At 36.4% G+C, this 24,445-nt stretch overlaps 1 protein-coding gene and 1 pseudogene across 2 annotated transcripts; one reads left to right on the plus strand and one right to left on the minus strand.

The window, feature by feature from the left end:
- Window positions 1-3,570: 3,570 nt before the first annotated feature.
- LOC132649331 (large ribosomal subunit protein eL31-like) lies at window positions 3,571-5,804 on the minus strand (annotated as a pseudogene).
- A 3,330-nt stretch (window positions 5,805-9,134) lies between these two features.
- LOC132649304 (estradiol 17 beta-dehydrogenase 5) lies at window positions 9,135-24,389 on the plus strand. Of its 2 annotated transcripts, XM_060372947.1 has the most exons (9): window positions 9,135-9,359; window positions 11,180-11,347; window positions 13,533-13,649; window positions 15,932-16,009; window positions 16,586-16,708; window positions 18,585-18,694; window positions 19,230-19,395; window positions 23,231-23,313; window positions 24,137-24,389. In XM_060372947.1, the coding sequence occupies exons 1-9, from the start codon at window positions 9,243-9,245 to the stop codon at window positions 24,177-24,179; spliced, it is 1,005 nt and encodes a 334-aa protein (XP_060228930.1). In that variant the 5' UTR covers window positions 9,135-9,242; the 3' UTR covers window positions 24,180-24,389. The 2 variants fall into 2 exon arrangements, with proteins under 2 accessions (XP_060228930.1, XP_060228931.1); XM_060372948.1 differs by lacking the exon at window positions 15,932-16,009.
- The last annotated feature ends 56 nt before the right edge of the window (window positions 24,390-24,445 follow it).

A 24,445-nucleotide genomic window follows, 5' to 3' on the forward strand; every position in this document is an offset into this window, starting at 1 on the left:
GAAAGGGTTTTATTTTTTTTCCTTTCTGTTTTCTTCTCTTCGAGTATTTGAATTGATGTGTGCTCACTTTATGTTGTATTGTATGATACAGACAATTTCTTTCAAGTATTTAGATCATATTATCTCTTCCTTGAACCTCTCAATTATAGTTTTCAGTCATTTTTTTAAAGATTTATTTATTATTTATACAGTGTTTTTTTCCTGTATGTACATCTGCACAGCAGAAGAGGGCACCAGATCCCACTATAGATGGTTGGGAGCCATCATATGGTTTCTGGGAATTGAACCCAGGTCCTCTGGAGGAACAGCCAGTGCTCTTAACCTCTGAGCCATCTCCCCAGCCTCCTAGTTTTCAGTTTTACCTCTTCTCTGACACTTATGAGAACACAGATAATGATAGACTTCTGGATCTTTTACTCTCTGCATTAAAATACTCATTCATGCATTTAAATTTTCTTGATTACCATGAAAATGTGCTCCCTTTGTAATTGTTTCATAGTATTTTATTTTCTCACTGTATCAAAGAATGTCCAAAGACTGAAACATTTAAGTTAACATATTTTTAATTTTTTTTCTTTCAGTAACATTTAGAAGTAGATGAATTATATTAAATATTCATCTGTATTGTTGCTCTTTAGTTATTGAAAGTGTGAATGTTAAAACCATTGAGAGTTATAATAAAATCCAGATTTCTGCTTGTACTTTTGACATACTTTCCTGCCCTCTGCAGCCTGCAGTATTGACCTTTGGTGGCACAGTTATTTTTACTAAATCTTCATTGGAATGTAGCATCTACAAAGCCAGAAAAGACATCATTTTTTTTCAAATGAGAAAGTTAAAAACCTCTTTTTTTTTTTTCATTTGAAAAGCATACCTATTGAATTATATTTGAAGGTAAAATTTTGAGGAATACCTAATAATCTTATTACTCAATGTACCATATGATACTAATAGATTCAAATAATGCATGATTTAAAAGCTTTCTAATAAAAAATCTAAAAATAAAAAAAAATGGGAGTCTGGGTGGTTTTAGTTTAACTCAATGTCAGTAATTAATTTCCAGAGAATTTGTGACAGTGCTTGGGAAATTAAAGAGCCAATTTAGTTCACCTAATATTTTCTGTGTCATTATATGACCATAAGTCTTCATTCATATAAAATAAGCAATTGTTTTTTACTAGTTCACCGTGCAGCATACTGTTTAAACTAACTCTTCCTACAAGTTGAATGTCATACAGTTAATAGGAACATCAACTGGCAGTTTTTGGAATCCTCTCACATGATAACCTAGAAAGATCAAGCACCCAAGATTCTGGCTAGATGGCAGATGATATCCACTCCCTCACCTGCTGAGGAGCTATTTGGTTGGGGAGGGAAAATACACCCTTTTTAATGGTTGTGGCCTCCTACTGGTTGATTCTCAGGCTCCAGTGGATGGCCTCTTTGCACAGCACTAATCCGACTTAGTGGTTTATATATAAGAAAAAAAGACATGAAGTTGAAAGGGACACATGTTGAAGGAGATATAAAGAGGAATTTCAGGGGAATGGTGGATAGATTTGCTTCTATTTCATCGTATGTATATGTATGAAATTCTCAAGAAGAAAGAAATAATCTTGGAATTATTGTAGATATATAATTATGTCTGCATTAAAAGAAGGAAGCTTGACTTTAATGTGATGACCTGTGAAAAATCTCTTATATAAAATGGATGGTCTTTAATTTACAAATCATAATACTGTGTGTACATCTTTGCTGCCAGTATTTAGTTCTTTCATGAAGAGTTAATGATTGTTGTGAAGAGAGTTAATGTTTAAAAATCTTGTCATTAATCTAACTGACTTATGGCCTAGGAACTTTGAGCTTTCACCATTTCATGTCAGATAAGGACAAGGGCTGCCCCTGACCTGTTTTCACAAACAGTGTAATTTGTGGATACTTGCCTTCCATTGCAAGAGTAGAATTTAAGTGTGTCAATGCAAGCTACAGTGAAAATCTTAGAAAATTATTTTAATAGCTTTTCTTGTAGAGAAAAAATTCCATATGATTTCAATATTGAATATAGATAGACATTAGTGTGTCCTCTGTGTCTTTACTGGGGGAGGTTTATGAAAAAAATCTCTTTCATTTTTTGCTAGTTTAAATTTTTTTGAGATTATTATGCTTATATATATGTTTCTCTCTTCTTTTTTTTCCTTTTAAATCTTCCTAATGCTGTGGCCCTTTAATGCAGTTCCCCATGTTGTGGTGACCTCCAAGTGTAAAATTATTTTTGTTGCTACTTAAAAACTGTAATTTTGCTACTGATATAAATCATAACGTAAATATCTGTGTTTTCCCATGGTCTTAAGCAACCCCTGTGAAATGGTCATTCATGTCATGACCCACAAGTTGAGAACCATTGCTCTAAACCCTACAACACACCCCTTCAGCTGTCCTCTAAATTCATGTCCTTTTTTCATTAATTCTTATTGCATGCATGTATGTAGTACACATATAGTCTTTAATATAAGCCACTTTGTTCATATAATGTTACTTGCATACGTGCGTATATATACAAGTGAATATACAAGTTTTCACTTGACAACCTGTTGGGGTGCTCTTTCCTGGAGAAGACCAACTGTCAGTCTTCCATCTTTTCGAAGTTGCTTATACTTCTTTTTGTACGGTTGAGCTTCTTTCTGTCTAGTTTAGTGTATCTATTGGCATCATCCTTGTTCAGCTTTTGTTTAGGCAGTTATGTTGGTGAGACTTTATAGGTATATCCTCTGATATTCCTGGGAGACACAATCTCACGGAAATCTTCCTGATCCTCTAGCTTTTAAAAATCTCTTTGTCTCTTCTTCCACAATGCTTCCTGAGCCTTAGGTGTTGGTGTGTTTATATGTATATGTATTTTGTGTATCATATGTATATATATAAAGTCAACTGGTACTGATATCCACATTTCTTGGAATTGGTTGTAGTTTAGTGGTCTCTGTCTATTGTAAAAAGAATTTTAATTGAATAGGGGATCAAAGACAGACACATAAAGATAACAAAAATTTCTATTGAGAGAACTTCCCTATTGCTGAAGATATAAAGTACTCATGTCATCAAACATGAACAAATCAGCTGGTGCTCAACTAAGAACATCACCTCTACTGACTATCATTCAGGGTACTAGAATGTAGTTTGGATCCTACTAGAGATGAACATAAACATCAGTATCACCTAGCTAAATCAGTGACCTACAAACAGTGACCAACTACTTTTCAATATTGGGTTTAAGACCCACTCTATGAGATGGAACCCACACTTGGCTTTGTAAAAATGGAAAAGAACTTTTGACTAGATAGGTCAAAGGCCCTAGGGGAAATTCTACTATTATTGTTAAAGGACATAGCAATAAAATGACTCCTAATGACAGATTTCTATGCTTAATAGGTTAGTTCACCAAGGAGCCTTCATCAGAGATTCTTTTTTCTTTCAGCAGTGTGATTTTTTCCTTTATTTATTTGTTTTTTTTTTTTTTTTTTTTTTTGAGGCAGTTCTGCAACTTTATTTGACATTCGGTAGGTTAGCTCTCATCTACATTGACTGTCGATTTTTGAGTGTGGTAACAGGCACATAAGTTACCAATGTGTAGAGCTTGTTGGATGAATCCTCATCTTTTTTACATTTTCTGGACAAATGTACTTGGATGTGATATGGAACATTCCTTACTCCTTTGGCCCAGACACTTTTATTGAGACTGGTATCTATGGGCACATTTGGAGTCTCCATCTCCTTCATAGCATACTTCTGAATTTCTTTGTGCCCCAGGAACATGCTTCTTGAAGCTCACTACATGGATGTGCTTGTGAATGTCGGTGGTGTATTCTCAGGTCACCACGTCGTTGAAGGCAGAATGACCCTTCTTCTCCACCTTTTTTTTTTTTTGAGGGAACCACTCTGATTGGCTGACACTGGAAAGGACTGGTGTGAGATTGTGGGAAGCTATTTTTCCTTTACTTACTAGCAATATCCACTTTTAAGTGAATTCACATAATGTTTGTCCATGGTTTGTGGTTGCCTCACTCTGGATGATTTTATTCTAGTTCCATCTTTTTGCCTGTAAAATTCATGATGTTGTTTTTTCTTAACAGATGAGCAATACTTCATTTTGTAAATGTACTCCATTTTCTTTATTCACTCTTCAGTTGAGTGACACCTAGGTTGTTTCCTATTTCAGGCTCTTATGAAGAAAGCCACGATGAACATACTTGAGCAAGTGTCCTTGTGGTAGGATGGAGTGTCCTTTACGTATGTGCCCAAGAGTGGTATAGCTGGTTATGGAGGTAGATTAATTGCTAATTTTCTGAAGAACTAGATATTGATTTTCATAATAGGTGAATGTGTTTGCATTCCTTACAGCAATGGAACAATGTTCTCCTTGCTACATATCCTCGTGAATATAAGCTGTCATTTGTGTTATTGACCTCACCCATTCTGACAGGTGTAAGAGAGAATCTCAGGATCATTTTGATTTGCATTTCCCTGATGGCTAAGGATGTTGAACATTTAAGTGTTTTTCAGTCACCTGAGATTCTTTTTTTTTTCAATGCAGTTTATTCAGGAACCTTGAACAATCATCTGACCCTGGGGAAAGCCAGCCCACAGCTTAAATAGCCTCTGGGTAGCCAACCCAGGCGTGCCATGTGGGCAATGCAGATAGGTCCACATACATGGAAGCAAGCCAGATCCTCAGCCTTAGCCAAATGTGGAATTGTTCGTGACAGAGAGCACTCATCATCACCTGAGATTCTTTAGTGAGAACTTTTGGGTTAGAGTTGTACCCTATTCTTTAAGTTAGATTGTTTGGTTTGTTGATGTCAAGTTTCTTGAGTTCGTTATGCACCTTGGATATTAGCCCTGTATCCAATGTAAATTTCGTAAAACTCTTCCAATTTGTAGGCTGCTGTTTTCTCCTGCTGATACTCTAATTTTCCTTACAGAAGCTTTTCAGTTTCATGAAGTCCCACTTTGTGCCTACACTCTTGGTGTTCTGTTTAAGAAATTGTCTTCTGTGTTGATGCATTCAAGGTTATTCCCCACTTTCTCTTATATCAGGTTAATTGTCTTGTTTTATGTTGAGGTATTTGATCCACTTGGACTTAAGTTTTATATAAGGTTCTAGGTATGAATCTATTTGCATTCATCTATATGAGGACATCCAGCTTGATCAACACCATTTGATGAAGATGCTTTCTTTTTCCATCATGTATTTCTAACTATTTTTTAAATATAAAAAACCAGATGTCCATAGGTGTGGATTTACATTTGAGATTTAATTGAATTCCACTGATCAACATGTCTGTTATTATACCAATACCATGATGTTTTTATTACTATAGCTCTGTAGAAGAGCTTGAAATCAGGAATGGTAATACTGTCAGAAGTTTTTAAATTGTTTGTTATTGCTTTAGCTATCATGGGTTTTTTTGTTTTCCCATAAGAAATTGAGTATTATTGTTTTCAAAGTCTGTAAATAATTTTGTTGGAATTTTTAATGGGAGATTGCACTGAATTTGTAGATTACTTTTAGTAGAATGGGATTTTACTGTGTTAATTTTTAAATTTTTATATTTATTACAATTTATTAACTTTTTATCCCAGTTGTAACCACTCTCTCATCCCCTTGCAATTCTGCCTTCCCTCCCTCTTCTCCTCCTATGCTCCCCCTTTTTTACCAGTCCATGAACATTGGAGATCATTCCATTTGGTATCTTTTTCAATTTCTTTAAAGACTTGAAGTTTTTGTCATAAAAGTCTTTCATTTTCATGGTTAGGGTAACTCCAAGATATTATATATTTAAAGGCCTTTGTGAGAGCTGAATTTGAAACAGGAGAATCATCATGAATTAGAGGCTAGCTTTGGTTATAGAGTGGACCCTTGACCCCATAATATAAAATAAAATTAAAAAAAAAACACCAAGGAAGCAATCTCGTGAATGGACTTCTGTTCTTTAAATTTTATACACAGAGAAGTTTTCAGTTATGTGCTTTGTAAGGCAAGGTTGCCCACTCTTTTCATATCTCTTCAACATAGTACTTGAAGTCCTAACTAGAGCAATAAGACAACTAAAGGAAATCAAGAGGATACAAATAAAAAATGAATAGGTCAAAGTCTCACTACTCGTAGATGATATGACAGTATACATGAGTGACTCCAAAAATTCAATCAGAGAACTCCTTCAGCTGATAAACACCTTCAGCAAAGTAGCTGGATACAAAATTAACTCAAATAAAAAAAATCAATAGCCTTCCTGTATACCAAACACAAAAGGGCTGAGAAAGAAATTAGGGAAACAACACCCTTCACAATAGCCACTGATAACATAAAGTACCTTGGTGTGACTCTAACCAAGCAAGTGAAAGACCTGTTTGAAAAAACTTCAAGTCTTTGAAGAAACTGAAGAAGATATCAGAAGATAGAAAGATCTCCCATGCTCATGGATAGGTAGGATTTACCTATCCATGAAAATGGCTATCCTGCCAAAAGCAATCTACAGATTCAATGCAAATCCTATAAAAATACCAACTCAATTCTTCACAGACCTTGAAAGAAAAATTCTCAACTTCATATGGAATAACAAGAAACCTAGAATTTCCAAAACAATCCTGTACAACAACAGATTGTCTGGAGGTATCTCCATCCCTTATCTCAAGCTGTACTACAGAGCAATAGTAATAAAAACTGCATGGTTCTGGCATAGAAACAGAGTGGTGGATCAATGGAATTGAAAAGAAAGCCCAGAAATAAACCCACATACCTACAAATACTTGATTTTTGACAAAAAACCCAAAACCATACAAAGCAAAAAAAGACAGTATCTTCAACAAATAGTGCAGGTCTGACTGGATGTCTACATGTAGAAAAATGCAAAGAGATCCATATTTATCACCCTGCACATAAGTAAAGCCCAAGTGGATCAAAGACCTCAAAAACAAACAAACAAACAAAACAAACAAACATTTGTGAAGAGCCTAGAACTCCCTGGAACAGGAGACAACTTTCTGAACAGAGCACCAACAGCACAGGCTCTAAGACTAACAATCAGAAATGTACCTCAGGAAACTGAAAAGCTTCTTGCTATGGCTGTTTCCAGATTTTTAGGCCCAACTTCAAAGGCCTCTGATCAAACAGGTAAGATCAATAACACTGAAACTTTGGTAGAGTTGAGCAATATTTCCTAACAGTTTAGTTTTGGCAATCATCATATGTTATGCTTATGTTAAAAAAGAAATTTTCAGGACACTGTTTGAGAGGGGGAAAGTTTTCCACTACTGAGACTCTTTAGGAAGCATTTCCCTATGTAGATACAGTGAATACTCATTTATTCTTCATGTCTCAGTCAACTATAGGCAAGCCTTCTCAAGTTTCTTTTTATTTTATATTCTTATTTTGATGTTAAGATCTCCAGAGAGTGTCCATGCCTTTGTCCATCAGGGCATTAACCTGAAGAGCAGGACTGGCAGCCATAGGTGTGTATGTAGACCAGGTAGATCTGCATGGACTTAGCAGGTTGGGGCAACAGATATAAAATAGAAATGGATTGATAACTAGGAGATTTAGGCCCAATCTGTGAGATAGCAGATTCCTTTCCTAATGTTTTTCAGAAATATTTTCAGAAATGAACTGGAAGTCATCCAATATTAGTCATTATGAAGTCATAAACACTCAAGTGTGTTTACGGAATTTCGTGAATATCATTACTAGCTTCCTATTCTTTCACAGATGTTGTGAATTTTACTTGGTAGAAAAGTGCTTTGGACCCAGACCTCAGCTCCTGGTGGAGATTTGCACTGCACATTTGTAAGAACTGCACCTGTGTCCCTGAGTATTGTAATGAGTTGTGCAAAAAGAAGATATACTATGCCCTTTGCAAATGGGCTAGTTCAGTTGTCTATATTTCTTAAGTTCTAACTTTTGAGGATAATTTATTTTAATATTTAGTAGTATATATATATAATATAGTACATATAGTAGTATACACACATGTATATCTACAGAGACTAAATATATTAAATGTACATACACATGAACAAGCTTGTTGTATAACATAGATCATTGTGTTAAATATCAAACTTTATAACAACAACCACCACGGCAAAACCAACAAGCAAACAGGTATGTGGCATTTCATAGGTTAAGAGGTTATTAGTGATAGTTCATCTATTTGAAACAATTTAACGGAATATATGAGTCTAATAAGGATATATGATAAAAAGATTAGTCTTTTCTGAATCATCATGTAGTCTGCTTCCTTCCATTCCCTTTCTCCCCTCACCCTCTACTTCTTTCCATTTTCTCTCTCTCTCTGTTTTTTTTCTCTATGGTGGTTGGAATGAACCCGACATCATACACATGATAAGCAAGGTTTTTGCCACTGAGCTGTACTCCCAGCTTTTAATTATCTTAAGACTTTCTCATTTACTAAAAGTTGGAGTTGGAGGGATGGGTCAGAAATTGAGAGCACTCACGGGTTTCTATTCCAGAGGACCTGGGTTTGATCATCAACACCTTCATGGCAGCTAAAAACTATCTATAACTCCATTTCCAGGGGCTCGTATGCATTCCTCTCACCTCCGTGGGCACCAGACATACATGTGGTGCACACATATATCATATATGCATATATGTGTCTAAGTATGCGTATATGTATATATACACGCAAAATACCCATAAACATAAAATAAGAATAAATAAATCACAACGATTTAAAGTAAATGAACTTGTTCCAGTTTCCTCTTTAGGTTGCAGAGCTGATTTCATTTATTTTCTCAGTTTGCATTGGTTATTCATTACAAGAAAATCTGGGGCTAGGCCAATCATTTATTTGCTGTCCTGTAAGAGAAGAAGAAACGGTAACATCTTAGTTGGAGGACCGAGAAGCCATGAATTCTTTTTTTTTATTATTATTATTTTATTTTATTATTTTTTTATCAGTTACATTTTATTAACTCTGTATCCTAGCCGTGTCCCGATCCCTCATTCCCTCCCAGTCCCTCCCTCCCTCCCTCATCTCCACCGTGCCCCTTTCCAAGCTCAGTAACCAAATGGTTTCCCAAAGTGAGGGGAACAAGGACTATTTCTAACAGGAACTCAATGACTGGCTCTTTGGTCTCCCCACCCCCGAAGGGAGGAGCAGTCCTTTTAGGCCACAGAGGAGGGCTTTGCAGCCAGTCCTGAAGATACCTGATAAAACAGGATCAGATGAATGGGGAGGAGGTCCCCCCTATCAGTGGAAGCCATGAATTCTAAGCAGCAGACAGTGAGACTAAGTGATGGCCACTTCATCCCTATTCTGGGCTTTGGTACCTATGCACCTCAAGAGGTAATGGTGGAAGCTGGGCTGGAGGGTCCAAACACAACGAGAGCTTGGATGGGTGGGTCTGACATGGTGTGTGCAGTCATTTGGCTTTGAGTGATCCTATGGGGCTAACCTGTTCCTCTGTTTTACTGTACTTGGCAGACAGTACTCAGCATGCGGGGCTGATCCAAAATCTTGCTTCCAGATTATTGTGGGCACTAGCTTTTTTTTTTTTTTTTTTTCTTTAAGTCATCTCTATTGCAATTAGGCAGAAAGACTGAAACCAAGCTAGGGAGAGCACTGCTTGATGAACACTGATACTGAGGATGTTTTTAAAAAGTGCTTGTCAGTCACTTGCAATTCTTCTGTTGAGATGTGTGTTTGTATATTTACTCATTTTAAAACTGCACTGTTCTTGTTCATGTGCTGGTTAGTTTCATGTCAACTTGACACAAGCTAAAACCCTCTGATAGGAGAGAACATCAATTAAGAAAATGCCTGCATAAGATCTAGTTGTAGGGAATTTTCTAAATCAGTGACTGAGTGGAAGTGTCCAGTCTTTTGTGAATGATACATCACTGATTTTGTAGTCTTTGGTTCCATCAGAAAGCAGGAAGAGCAAGCCAAAAGGAAAAGCCAGTAAACAGCACTCCTCCATGATCTTTGCCTCACCTGCTCCCTGCAGGAGTTTCTTGAATTTCTGCCTTGACTTTCCTGAAAGATGGTGTGTGACCTGAGATTTATAAGATGAAATAAACCCTTTTTTCTACAAATTATATTTTGTCATGTTGTTTTATAATAGGAATAAAAACTCTACGTCAATGAATATTGGAGAAAAATATTCTACGTTTGCCTGAATTGCCTTCAATTTTATGTAGTAATATAAATGTTCTTATAGGTTTACTAAATTTCCATTTCCTTTTCATCCTTTAACTAAGGACGTTCTATATCTTTAATTCAAATTTATTCAACAATGCAAAAAAATACCTTAATTTCAACTTCAATCACAATTCCCACAAAAATTAAGAAATTGTAGCTTAAAAGAGGGCGTGCCCCTGAATTTTTTTTTCAGTACAATGTTCTTAATTTTCTACATATGGATTTCTGCCTTTGAATACATATCTTGCTGATAGTTTTTACTTTTGTTATGCAGATAAAATGGCTGTGTGAAAAGACTTTACATCATACTACTCAACTGTATACTCAAGTTCCTTTTGGGAAACTGAACTTTAGATGATCCTTAGAAATACTGATATCTTTTGATTTCATGATAGGAATGAAAGCTTTCCATGAACTGCCTGTGCAAAATGTAGAGCTCATATGTGCGTATATGCTGTCATCTGTTATACATTATATCAGGGTGTTTATGTAACAAGATACAAATGGACATCTTAGAAATGAAGACTCTAAAATGTTTTTGTTTAAACACTTGCATCATTGCAAATTCAGTGTTAGAGACTTTGATGTATTTTCTGGGAGAAGGGTCCTAGAAGCATCTATAGTGTTTCTTCTTTCTGTGGTCTCATGTGCTTTTGCCTGTGTAAATTTTGTGGCTTCGTCTACCTAAGAATTCTTCCAGCAAATATCAGTTCCTAGGGTGCCAGTGGAAATCCCTGATGCCAAAGACTAATCTGTAATTGACTAAAGTGGTTCCTGGGGTGTCCTACTATTGTGACTCAGTGGGACAGGTACAGGCAACCTTGATTGGATTCTTCACTGGAAATGGACACCTCACAGAAGGCATAGGGATACTAGATGCTGAACAAAGGTGTTTCCCTTGTTGTTGTTCTTTAAATTTCTACATCGTATCTATCTGTAAATGCTGCTTTTGGTTGTGATTTTAGGTACCGAAGAGAAAGGCTACAGAAGCCACCAAAATAGCTATAGAAGCTGGTTTCCGACATATTGATTCTGCTGCTATGTATCAAAATGAAGAGGAAGTAGGACTAGCCATCCGAAGCAAGATTGAAGATGGCACCGTGAAGAGGGAGGATATATTTTACACAACAAAGGTATTGGGCATATGGTGTGCAATGAATGGGCTGTGTTGTGTCAAAATAATCTTTCTCTGATTAGGGCAGTGAATGTTGGTGAAATGCACAAATTAGCTCATATTGTTGCATACAATGCTAAACACAAAGAAAGCTGGTAGCTTTAGTTTTCTCATCAGTGTCTTTATATTCATCAGTGGAATGTTAACTATCTTCTTTTATGAGTCTCAGTTCACCAGAGATTGATTCAGAATGAACTAGAAAACTCTTATTTTTTTCCCTTTTGATTGCCTGAGTACTATAAAAACTTCTCATTCCTCTGAACACTATTTCTCTCATTCATCAAGAAGACACAATATTATATGGAAGACTTTCAGTGTTAAATAAGATATAAGTAATGTTTCCTCTCCTATATCTAGGAAATAAATGGATGTTCAAAGTACTTTCCATTCAGATATATAAATTAGACATGATTTCTTCCAAGTTTTGATTGGTTAACCACATTAGAATTTTATTTTTCTTAGCAAAGATTTTGTTTTCATACATAAAAAATAAATACTAGAAAAATATGAAAATGCATTCATAAGTTAGCAGTTATAATCATTATTTATTATTAGATGCTGTATATAATTGTGGTCCCATACTTTTCTGTGACTGGGACCATCACCACAACATGCTGAGTAATATGTTGTGCTACAATGTTATGCTGGCTATGAAGTCACTAGGCAATGGGAATAATTCAGCTCAATTTTTAGTCTCATAGACTGCCACTGTATTTGTGATTCATTGCTATCCAAAACTTTGTTATGTAGCATATGATCGTGTGTTCTATCACTGTGTTTTGGTGTTTCTTTCCTAAGTGGTTTCCTATGAAAAACAAAACATCATTTTTTAAAGCCTCACATTTATAAATAAAGTAGATATTAATTTTTTTGTTGTTACTGGAGGACATGATTTCAATGTGAGAAGGCAGAGCAAGTCAATATGTTGATTTTTAATTATTCTTACTCATTTAAAGAACCTTGGAGAGACACTGTTCATTATGTCCCTTTAGTAAAAAGAAATTGGAACATAGAAACTGGAAATACCTACATCTTAGTCTTAGCCTCCAATAATATTTCACATTCTTCCTAAATGCAAGTTCCCTGACTAGCAAAGTTGCCTAACCCAATTTATAGCTTGTATTTTCTTCTCCCATGTGTGATTCAAAAAATTACTTTTTTATTGTAAGTGTATTAGTGTCTTGACTACATAGATGTATGTGTACCATGAGTAAGTCTGGTACCGGAAGGGAACATCAGTTCCTCTATAACTAGAGTTAAAGAAGATTGTGAGCTATGATGTGTGGGTACTGGGAAGCCAAGTATGGGTTATCTATAAGAGGGGCAAGTACTCTCTGGCTAACACATCTCTAACTCTCCATGAGTTATTTTAAGTTTGTACACTTTGATTCAGCTTCTCTCTATATAGACATAGCTGCATTGTTTCCTGTTCCTGTGAAAGTTAGTGAAGCTTGAAAGCACACATGGCAATCAATCATTGCTACCTTAGCCATTTTACTAAAAAGACTCATGACTTAAGTTAACACCAATCAAGAATTCAGAGTCAGAAAATGCAGGCCACCCAATTTTGCTGCTGGTAATACACTTTGTTATTCTAGAAAGATTTCAAATGGCCATTTAGACCTAGAGGAGCACAAAGCATTATATTGTAGAGAACAATTCCTTCATTGCTGCTGTTTTTTAGTAAAGTGGCTTTTCCCATAGTATTCTTGGAAAGCCTGGGACATCCCCAAGATACTCAGACAGGGGTAGTGAGATTATTTACATTGTAAACAGTAGTTCAGGGTGAGGTAAGAGTTCCTACATATACATTAACCAAACACAACACATCATAATAAATTATATGTATGAATAGTAATATTATATTAGACTCTTAAAGTCTTTTATACATTATGAAATATAATGTTGATGGTAAACTATTATTACTTGATGAAAGTTTTGAGACTTGAGTAGTTTTCTAGAATAACTCACAAAAAATAAATATTTAGGAAAGTTCATGGCTTTATTGGACAGAAAAAATTCAAAAGGAAAATGATTTTTTTTCTCCCACGATTGGCAATGTCACACTATTCTCTGTGTTAGTAAAGTAATACTGAGCAAACTCCTGAAATTTGATGTCAGTTCCATGTTTTTAATTGTTGTAGCTTTGGGTTACTTTTCATCGTCCAGAACTGGTGCAAGTTTGCTTGGAACAGTCACTGAAGAAACTCCAGTTGGAGTATGTGGACCTGTACCTCATACATTTTCCAACATCTCTGATGGTATGTGGTTTTAATCACCAAAAAAAAAAAAAAATCATCTCTAATGTTAGCATTTAATTTTCAAAAATACTTCAAATGTTTTACACAAAGAGTTGATAGGATTATATAAATGAAAAGTCTAAGCCATGAATAGTGTGGTACTTTAAATAGTCTTAAAGATGTCTCTGCTTTTCAATTCCTGACCTATGTATTACTAAAAATTTGCTTAGTTTTTTTATTAATTAATTACTTAATTAAATCACTTTACAGCCTGATAGCAATCTCCCCTTTCCTCTCCTCCCTGTCCCACCCTCCTACTCCTCTCCCTTATTCCTCCTCTCCTTCTCCTGAGAGAAGGAGAGGTTCCTCATAGGTACCAACCCACACTGGCATATCAAATCACAGCAGGACTAAGTGTATCCTCTCCCACTGAGGCCAGACAAGGCATTCCAGCTAGGAGAAAGGGATCCAAATGCAGGCAACAGAGTCAGTGAGAGTCTCACTCTAAATGTTAGGGGACTCACATGATGACCAAGCTGCACATCTGCTACATAGATAGAGGGACTAGGGTTGGAGGTTCAGTCTCTGTGAAGCCCCTTTATGCCAGGTTAGTTTACTCTGCAGATCTTCTTGTGGTGTCCTTGACCCCTGTGACTCCTTGGTCCTTCCTCCCACTCTTCTGAGCTTGACCCATTGTTTGTCTGTGAGTTTCTGCTCCTGTTTCTCTGTTGTTGTTTTTTTTTTGTTTGTTTGTTTGTTTCATTTGCTAGATGAAGCCTCTCAGTAGACAGTTATGATAGGCTCTTGTCTGCAATTATACCAAAATACTATTAATAGTGTCAGGGGTTGGCTCTGTCCCATGGGTGAGTTTCTAGTTGGGCCTGTCATTGGTTGGCCTTTCCCTCAATCTCTGCTACACTTCTTGTAGGCAGGACAAATATTTGGTTGAAAATTTTATGGATGGGTTGGTATCTTCCTCCATCTATTAGAAGTCTAACCTGGCTATAGGTGGTGGCAACTTCAGGCTCTTTATCTCCCACTGCTAGGAGTCTCAGTTAGGGTCACTCCCATAGACCCCCTGGAGGATCCCCCATCTTGCTTAAGGTTCTTAAAAGTTGTTTTTGTTTTATATATGTGAGTGTTTGGTATGCATGTGTGTTTTGTACCATGCCTGTGTTTATTCCATGAGCAAAGAAGATGGAATTGAATCCTCTGGGATAAGAGTTATAAACAGTTATGAGCTGCCACATGGGTACTGAAAATTGGACCTGTGTCCTTTGGCAGGACAGCAAATGCTCTTAACCTTTGAACAATCTCTCCATCTCCATATTTGCTTAGTTTTTATTCCAGTCAATTCTATTGGTGACATATTTACCCTTGATATAGTTTGAAATTCTAGTTCTTTGATATGTGTTGGCTTCTTTGTACTTCACATCAACTAAGTAGTTTTTAAAATAGAGCAGTCTAAGGTTGGAGAGATGGCTCAGTGGGTAAGAGCACTTGCTGGTCTTGCTGAGGACATAAGTTAAGTTTCCAGCTCCCACTTCAGGTAGCTCATAATTGCCTGTAGCTCCAGCTCCAGGGGACTTTACTCCTTCTTTTGGCCTTTGTCTGCTCTTTCATGGTTGTGATATATACAGACACAAAAACACACACAGAGACACAAAGCCATACACACATACAGAGAAAGAAAACAATGAAACAAAACCAAGCAAACCTGTCTTCTCACCATTTGTTTACTTGCTAGGTCTGAAGCACCCACAAGTGTGTGGAAGACTGATTGTTTGCCATGGGCCAATAATGGAGTTTGTTCATGGTGGAAATCACTGCCATATTCTTGCCAAATTCCTAAGTGAAAGTGACAATGAATAGAAATTAAAGTTAAATTAAGATAGTCTAAGTACCTTGAAGTAATTTATTAAGTTATTAAAAATTAAATTAAAAAACACTAGGATCAGAGGAAAGGGGAGGAGGACCTCCCTTTTCAGTGGACTGGGAGAGGGACACGGGTGGGGAAGGGAGGGTGGGATTGGGATGGGAGGAGGGAGAAAGGTGCAGGGGGGATACAAAGTGAATAAACTAGTTAATAAAAATTACAAAAATAAAAAACACTATGGCACAGAAGGACTTTCTTTATTCTTTACAACTCTACATTGAAAACATATGCCAACTGTTAAATGCAGTATATGATTCACACATCTGCTGCTGAGTTCTATTTACAGCTCGGTCTTTCTCAGTGAGCTTTGTTAATGTGAGGAAATGCATTTGTTGAGCGATTACTTTAACATTTGTCTCTCTACCAGCCAGGAGAGAATTATTTTCCAAGAAATGAGGATGGCAAGTTCATCCTTGACACAGTGGATTTCTGTGCCACCTGGGAAGTGAGTACTTGGATTAGAGAGCACACCCCAGAAGTGCAGAGAGGGTGTGGAGGGTCAGAATTTGAGAGAGCAAGGTGTGAATCTATGTTGTAAAAACTAATGGTTTTTATAAGGGCTTAAGATTTGGGGACCATGCATGACTGTGATGTAATAGAAATGAAGGGGTGTTTGCCTAAAATGATGATAATGAGTCTAACTAAAGATAGCTCAGGGTCCTCTTGATAGTTGATACTATCATTTTCCTTACTGTTCTCATTTTTACTAAGAAGTAATGCCAGGAGGTTTAATTTTTGTTTCCTTACAGTGTTCCTTCTAGCATTATAGTTTTTCATTTAATAATTTAACTATTTCTGTTTTATGTTCATTGGTGATTGCCCACATGCCTGTGTGAGATATGTCTCTGTGAGATCCCATGGAATTAGAGTTACAGATAGTTGTAAGCCACCATGCAGGTAGTGGGTATTGAACCCAGACCTTTGGAAGAGCAGCCAGTGCTCTTAACCCTCAAACCATTTCTCCAGCCCCTAGATTTTTCAATTACATTAGTTTATATTTTGGCATATTTTTCCTCACTAGGCCATGGAGAAGTGTAAGGATGCAGGTTTGACCAAGTCCATCGGGGTGTCCAACTTCAACCGCAGGCAGCTGGAGAAAATCCTGAACAAGCCTGGGCTCAAGTACAAGCCTGTGTGCAACCAGGTGGGGATTCTCAGCCACTCGCCTTTTTTCATTCCTTTCTTCCTCTGGCTGCTGCAGGTACCAATTGGGAAGAAGAATAACACTAAAAACTTTGAGTGAAGCTTAGAGGTTACATTCTTCATCAACATCCTTCAATTTCTCTGGTTTCTGCAATCAAGTAAAGCATGAAAGCACATTTGTTGTGTCCACACTTTGCCCCCAGTTCATTTTTCAGCAACATTAAGGGAAATAGTAAAGTTTCTTTACCATAAACTGTCATCTAAATCATCCTCATTTTTGGTATATGTGTCACTACCAATTTTTCATGTCATATTTGAGTATCCATCAATGACTTTTCTCTAAGTTAGTCATTTATTTGTGGTTTGGGAATCATATTTAATTTTTAATTACTTTACTGACATTTCTTACCTGAGACATTCTTTGAAAAATTTAGTTTAGTAAAATTATTCTGACAAGGCAGAGTAAAGTTTAATGGTCTCCATAATCAGTGTTTTGAGAATGAAAGCTACTATAGTGATTGGCAATGACTGGGGGTATGATCTTTGCTTTTTATGTGTGTTTTTCACTTACATCTTCCATTTCCTTTCTTTCCTACAAATCCTTTCATATACCCAACTTTATCTCTTTCAAATTCAGTTCATAAAACTTTTTTTGATTATTGTTCTATACACACATATGTGTGTGTGTTTGAACATACACATATGTATATGTAAATTAATAAGTACAGCCTGCTTAGTCTGTGTAATGTTACTTGTATGTTGTAAAGAGTGTTCGTTTGGCATGCAATGCACAGGAGAAGCCTATTTCTCCTACTCTCAGAATTCCTTAGTTGCCTGTGGTTCTTTTTGGGCTTTACAAATAAATAATTTATTTATTTATTGCATGTATTGGAATTGATTTTTCTTATTTTTCCCCTTAATGTGGAGATATGAGTAAATGAAGCTATTAGGACGTTCACACAACTATTTTATTTTGTTTGGTTTTTCTGGGGTTTTTTTTCTTTCCTTTATGGATAACTATCACTTGTAGTTTTAGGGTTTTTTTTTTTTTGTTTAAATAATCAAAATACAGTCCTACATGTAGAATCAGTCATGACTCACCAAAGGAAAAACATATATTTGCTTCATCAAGCAGTATATAAAGCTCACTCACCTCAGGAATGTTACTTCTCTGTTCCCTGCAATATAAGTACTGATTTTAGCTGTGAATCTGGAGCCATTAATGGGAGTAATGGGTGAGGAGGAGGAAGCAGATGAAGGATAAATATGCTCAAAATATGTAACATACCTTATGGAAATGTAAGTGAAATTGCTCACTGTGTGGAATGAATATAAAACAATTAAATTATCTAATCAAGGAACTTCCAAGCCAGCTCAGTTGGTGAAGTGTCTTGTCTTCACGCCCTTTCATTCCTGGTACTCACACATGTGGTCTTTTGATTATTAAACATTCATTGTGATATGCACACAAGCATCAACCTCTCCACAAAATACACAAAAATATAAAGTGTATCTTACTATGAAGACATTTATAGTTTTTCTTTTTCCCTCATCTTTTTCTTTCTTCCTCATATTCTGCTGGGTATTTTTGTTTGTTTGTTTTTGAAGACACAGTCTCTCTCTGTAGCTCATGTTTGCCTGAAGCTTATTAGAACCTAGAATGGCCTCAAGTTTATTGCAACCTTCCTACTTCAGCCTCCTAAAATGCTGGGTTGTAGGGATGAGTCACCACACCAGGCCTGATAGTGACATATTCAATTCAGACTTCATCACGTGGGCTAAACTAACTCACCTTTTAATATTTTTAACATTTCTTCTTTACATTGAATGTGGAATTTTATATGATTTTTGTATATTTCTATTTCATCCATCTATAGGTAGAATGCCATCCTTATCTCAACCAGGGAAAACTTCTGGATTTCTGCAAGTCAAAAGACATTGTTCTGGTTGCTTACAGTGCTCTGGGAAGCCATCGTGAAAAACAATGGTAATATAGACAATGAGAAACAAACCAAAGGAAAATAGTGAATAATTAAAAAAAAATCTTACAACACAGTTTTTTGTTTGTTTGCTTTGCTTTGCTTTTGTTGTTTTTCTCTTCTTTCTTTCTTTCTTTCTTTCTTTCTTTCTTTCTTTCTTTCTTTCTTTCTTCTTTCTTTTTGCTTTGAAGACAGAGTTTCTATGTGTAGCCTTGGCTGTCCTGGACTCACTTTGTAGACCAGGCTAGCCTCGAACTCACAGAGATCTACCTGCCTCTGCCTCCCTGAGTGCTGGGATTACAAGTGTGCACCAACATGCCTGGCTACAACACCATTTTTTATACTTCATTCTGAACATGAACTGAAAACAGGAAGAAGTTTCATTACAGGGAGAGTAAAAAAAAATCATAATGGCTTTATAATTCTATGCATTTAATTTGGAAAACACTGACCTATATATCAACCTGTATTAGATGTATTAAAGGTCTTCTAACAAACCAAATATTTGGGAGAAGGAATTTAACATTCCTTTCTTTCTTGTAGGGTGGACCAGACCTCCCCCATTCTTTTGGATGACCCAGTCCTTGGTTCCATGGCAAAAAAATACAAGCGAACTCCAGCCCTGATTGCCCTTCGCTACCAACTGCAGCGTGGGGTTGTGGTCCTGGCCAAGAGTTTCACTGAGCAGAGGATAAAAGAGAATATGCAGGTGCTGAGATGCTGTGGATTTTATGGATCTACACAGAATTGTCCTGTGTACCTTGTTGTTAGTCCTATAACCCAAGCCAGTATCCTTTACATTTCCTGTGCGTCCATGCTCTAAGGGCATCTCTGGAGGGCTTAAATCCTGTTCTGCAGAGACCACACTTATTACAGTTAGATTTTTATCTAGCCTCTCATTGGTAACTTACCCTTAAGTGAGTGGATGCTCTTTTCTTCATTTTCTGAACCAAGGCCACTGAGAGTAGGAGAGTTTCATTCTTCAAATTACATGTGGTTCACTTTGTATTTTCCTGTGCAGACTTACATGTTAATAGTCAGGAAATATTCAGTTTGAATGTATTTCCTGTCAACTGGTTTTTCACATCTTGGCTCCTTTGAGAGTGCTTGTCTGCTCAATTCAAATAAGGGATCATTAATGGCATGCCACTGATCATGCTAAAATCTACCCACCCCTACTTACAAAGTCTTCATGAAAAGTCACTTATCAGTTCATTAGTTTAAGGTTAGAGATATGTGTAGATTGATCGATCTGAGTCAGGTTGTTCTATTCTTGGCCAGGCTCTTTCCTGTTTTGTAGTGAAGTTGCCTGTGTATTTGATGAACAGTGAGATGTCTGCTCCAGGATACAGATAGCACTGTTCTTAGATGAGCTGGTTTCTCCTCCCAGTATTGTTATCCTCCTGCTGATCACCTTGTATAATCTCCAGGTAGTTTCTGAAGTCTATAGAGTTTCTTTTCATGTCTAATCTTAATATCAGCCACACCATTCCTTCTTCTAAATATAACTGAGTCCCTAAGATATGCAGCAACAATTTCTTCCACATCCTAATAACACCAGCTCTAAATTACTGAAGACACATGGAGGTGGAGATGTTCTTGTGGTCTGTCTATATCATTTTTGTATTCTGTAAAGTAATTGGTCTTCCATTTTGCTTCTGTTGAAATACCTCATTCCCGAATCTATATTTTCCCCATTATTTTAAACACCATCATGATCCCTTCTCTACATTATTCAGATTCTTCTTGGCTTTCTTTTTTTATTAAATGGTGGTACACTTTCCTGTGTGAAACACATCCAACTTCTTCTCCAGTATCTTCAAAATCATCTCTCTCTATCCTTTCCAGCTTATCTTTAAGTTCATCAGAATTATACTTGTATAATTTCAAACACTGAATACAACATACACTAGGACAAAAATTTATTATCAATGAGCCCATTTCTGTAGTTACTCCTATCACCAATTAATGCATTTTCTTTTGTTTAAAAAGTCCATCTTTCAGATATCCTAACTCTCATTTTATCCTTTATGGATTATTCTATTATAAGAACTTCTGATCAGTTTGCTAGTTTCCGCTCAGAGTAAGGATTTGTTTGACAAGAATGATATTGCATTGAAGTTGTTTATTATTTTGCAGACAATAGCTTTTTGGCAGTACTGAGGTGTTCCATCCACAATGATAATAGAAATTTCCATTCACTGAAGTGGTTTTCTTAATGCCTTGCCAACTTCTAGAAGTTACAAACCAAGGATTTTGTATTTATTCTGTTCTTTATTATTGAGTCATAAAAGCATATTTTATTACTGATAACTTTCTTTTATTATTTTAGTAGCTTCCAAATGTGCAAAAAAACCCGAATTTTGCAAGATGGGTCTGTTATTTAATATTATTGTTATTATTATTCTTTTCAAGACAAGGTTTTTCTGTGTGGCCTTGTCTGTCCTGGACTTGCTTTGTTGACCAGGCTGGCCTCAAACTCACAGAGATCTGCCTCCCTCTGCCTCTGTGAGTGCTGAAATTACAAGCATGTGCCACCATACTCGGCCTAACACAATTAATTTAAAGGTAATTTTAGACATTTTCTCTTGGCATTATTATTCAGAGAACTTTTGGTTTCATGAGCCATTTGTTTCCATTTGTCAACAATAGGAGATGGTCCTTTTTATTAAGTTGACCACACTTTATATAAAGCGATTTTCTTGATGACACTTCTCTGAAGATTAATTATTAATATTTGTAGAAGTCTTCCTTTGAAGTACATTTAAATGACATTTTTATATTCTACTTGCTTATGTTTTAGACAAAAACATGTGTCAATGATACTGTTTAATTAGAGTCAGCCAGCACTTCTTCCTCTGACAATCTTTCTGCCTTGTCCTTCACAGAGAGTCCTGAACCTTGAGGGGAGGGGTTCAAAGAAGATGCTGTCATGTAGGCTTCCGTGCCCTAAGTCTTTTACTGTCTGCACACTTTATAAGTCTGGGTCTTATGATAATTACTAACTACTTCAAGAAGAAGCTTCTCCCATGAGGGCTGAATGATGCTCTGATCTATGGGCACAGAAATATGTCATTATGAGTCACTTTTTGCCATATTCCGGACACAATTGGGCTGTTATATGTATATGAATCCATATATCTATGAATTTACAGAGACTGTGGCAGCATGTGAAAGATCTGCAAGTCTAGGCCAAACACAAGAAAACCAACCAAAAAAACAACCCTTCAGAATTAAAATGGGAAAGTGGACACAAAGTCCCACTCCTAACCAGTCAGAAGCTTTGTGCAACTGATAACTGCTGAAAAAGAGAAAATCAGTTTTCTTCAATGACTGTCACTGAGTGAATCACCTACACTCCAGGGCAGGCCCCATGCTCAGGAGTAGTTGACCAACATAAAATGAACTCAATATCTTTTTTCTGAGATGTGATTCATTTTGTGTTGATATATTTTGTCTTATTTATCTTTAGTTTATTTTGATCTTTTATTTATTTATTTATCTATTAAAAAGATGAAATTCGGAGGTAGGCAGGGGAGAGCATTCTAGAAGGAGTTGGGAGATGGTAAAACATGACCAGAAATATTGTATAAAAAATTTAATTTCAAATCATAAATTTATCAATGAAAATTACTGAATTACATTAAACATTTAAACGACTGCTTAGTTGGTTTAGGACCTTTTAGAATCATAATTACTGTCATATTTGGCATCATAGTGTATTTGTTTCTACTTGTTCAGGTTATTTGTTAATGCATTTGTGTGTGAGAGTGACATTTCAATTCAGGAATTAATTTCCAGAATTTTCACACCTGGCATTCATCACTTACTTAAATGTTTTGTTGTTGTTGTTGGAAAACCTTGTAAAATTTTTATTTATATAGTTCTTTATTACAATTTATTCACTTTGTATCCTCACTGTAGCCTCCTCCCCCTCCCTTGTCTCCTCTCTGTCCCACCCACTCTCCCTCTCCTCCCTCATGCCCTTTACCTAGAACCCCTATAGGGGAAGACCTCCTTGCTTTCTACTGATCCTAGCTTATCAGGTCTCATCAAGGCTGGCTGTATCATCTTCTTCTGTGGCCTGGGAAGGCTACACACTTCTTCCCAGGGGGAGGTGATCAAAGAGTTAGCCACTGAATTCATGTCAGAGACAGCCCCTGTTCCCCTTACTAGAGAAGCCACTTGGAAGCCTTATGGAGGAAGAGGGAGACTGAAAGACCTGGAGGGGAAAGAAACTCCACAAAGAGAACAGTAGAGCAAAAAATACCTGGGCCCAGGGGGGCCTGCAAAGACCAATACTCCATCTAAGGACCATGCATGGAGAGGACCTAGACCCTTTGTTCAAAGGAAGCAGACTGGCTTCTCAGTTTCCAATTTACTTAAATTTTTTTTGATGAATATGTTTTGATGAATATGTTTTTGCTTTCTTGATTTCTTGAATACATTAAACATTTTATCTTTTCAGTGTTTAGCACTTGGAATTGATAGACTGGCAAATATGCCAGGTAAATTTAACAATGCAGTTTCTATTTGTGTGACAGGTCTTTGAATTTCAGTTGACTCCAGAGGACATGAACGTCCTTGATGGCCTGAATAAAAATATCCGATACATAGCTGCTTCTGAGTAAGTAATTTCAGTAAATGTGTTTTACTCAACTCTTTTTTTTTATGAGGTAAATATAACATCATTTTTAGTAGTTCTTTTTACTGAAGCAAAAAATCCAGAGGACATGTTATATCAGGGAAGAGACAAAAGCTTTAGCAAATATTTCTGGCCTTTTGTGAATTCTGTCCTCTGCAACAGAACAGGAGTGCCCCATGGCTCAGAATGAGCTACTACCAAGGTTACTGTGCAAATCCTATTTTATGGAAAGCTCTGTGTCATCAGTGTTGAAAGATTTATATGGGTCCTGAGAATCCAACTCATATCACATATTTGCACTGAAAGTATGTTCTCCACTCATCCATATCTCTAACATTATTTCTAGTTCTGAATCAACACTAGTATAGTGTATGTAGAAGACAGCTAACGAGTAATAGATCAATTAAGGAAGCTGAAATGAAATTGAAACCATGTGTCTATCCCACACTGAAGTATTTCTTAGCACAGAGTGTGTAGCTTTGGTGTGCAGAGGTTTGTTCTTTTCAAAGCAAGGTAATCTGTTTTCATTGAAATTTAAAGAACTGATTATCTTTTTTGTTTATTTTTTGATAGATATATATTTGACCATTTGAATCTCTGTTTTTGTTTTTGGTGTGTGTGTGTGTGTGTGTTTAAGTCATAGGGAAGGAAGCATGATATGAACTATTTAGTTTTTGTTTAATCATTTATAAAACAATGCTTAAGGTAGACTATGAATTGCTAGCATATCAATTTTTGTATTTTTACACTAAGAAAAACTTCAGAGGAGTAACTCAAAACTAATATGTTCTATTTGTCTTTCTAGCTTTAAAGGCCACCCTGATTTTCCATTTGGGGATGAATACTAACATGAAGGCCTGTGTCATGCCTTGTGTTAGAAGTCACTGCATATGAATGGTAATGAGCAGGGCTGTTCAAATGGTGATGACTCTATATGTCACCTTGAGCCATACTTCTGAACAATTCTGGCTCTGGGAATCTGAGTCACAGGCAAGCAAACAAAAGAAGTAAATATTTCTTCCTTCTGATTAGAAATAAAAGAATAATTTTCTTCAGCATTTATCTGTGCTAGTGTTTATTATTCACAATTTTTACTTTCTCCTGACCCAGTTTG

This window comes from Meriones unguiculatus, chromosome 19 (genome assembly GCF_030254825.1).
Source record: "Meriones unguiculatus strain TT.TT164.6M chromosome 19, Bangor_MerUng_6.1, whole genome shotgun sequence".
Taxonomy (NCBI): Eukaryota; Metazoa; Chordata; class Mammalia; order Rodentia; family Muridae; genus Meriones; species Meriones unguiculatus.

Bases quoted from the DNA above. Each gene is read 5' to 3' on its own strand.
- LOC132649304 (XM_060372947.1), top strand. From the start codon at position 9,243: ATGGGGAGGAGGTCCCCCCTATCAGTGGAAGCCATGAATTCTAAGCAG. The intron at 13,650-15,931 runs GTATGTGGTTTT...TCTCTCTACCAG, and splicing joins ATTTTCCAACATCTCTGATG to CCAGGAGAGAATTATTTTCC. The intron at 19,396-23,230 runs GTGCTGAGATGC...TTTGTGTGACAG, and splicing joins GGATAAAAGAGAATATGCAG to GTCTTTGAATTTCAGTTGAC.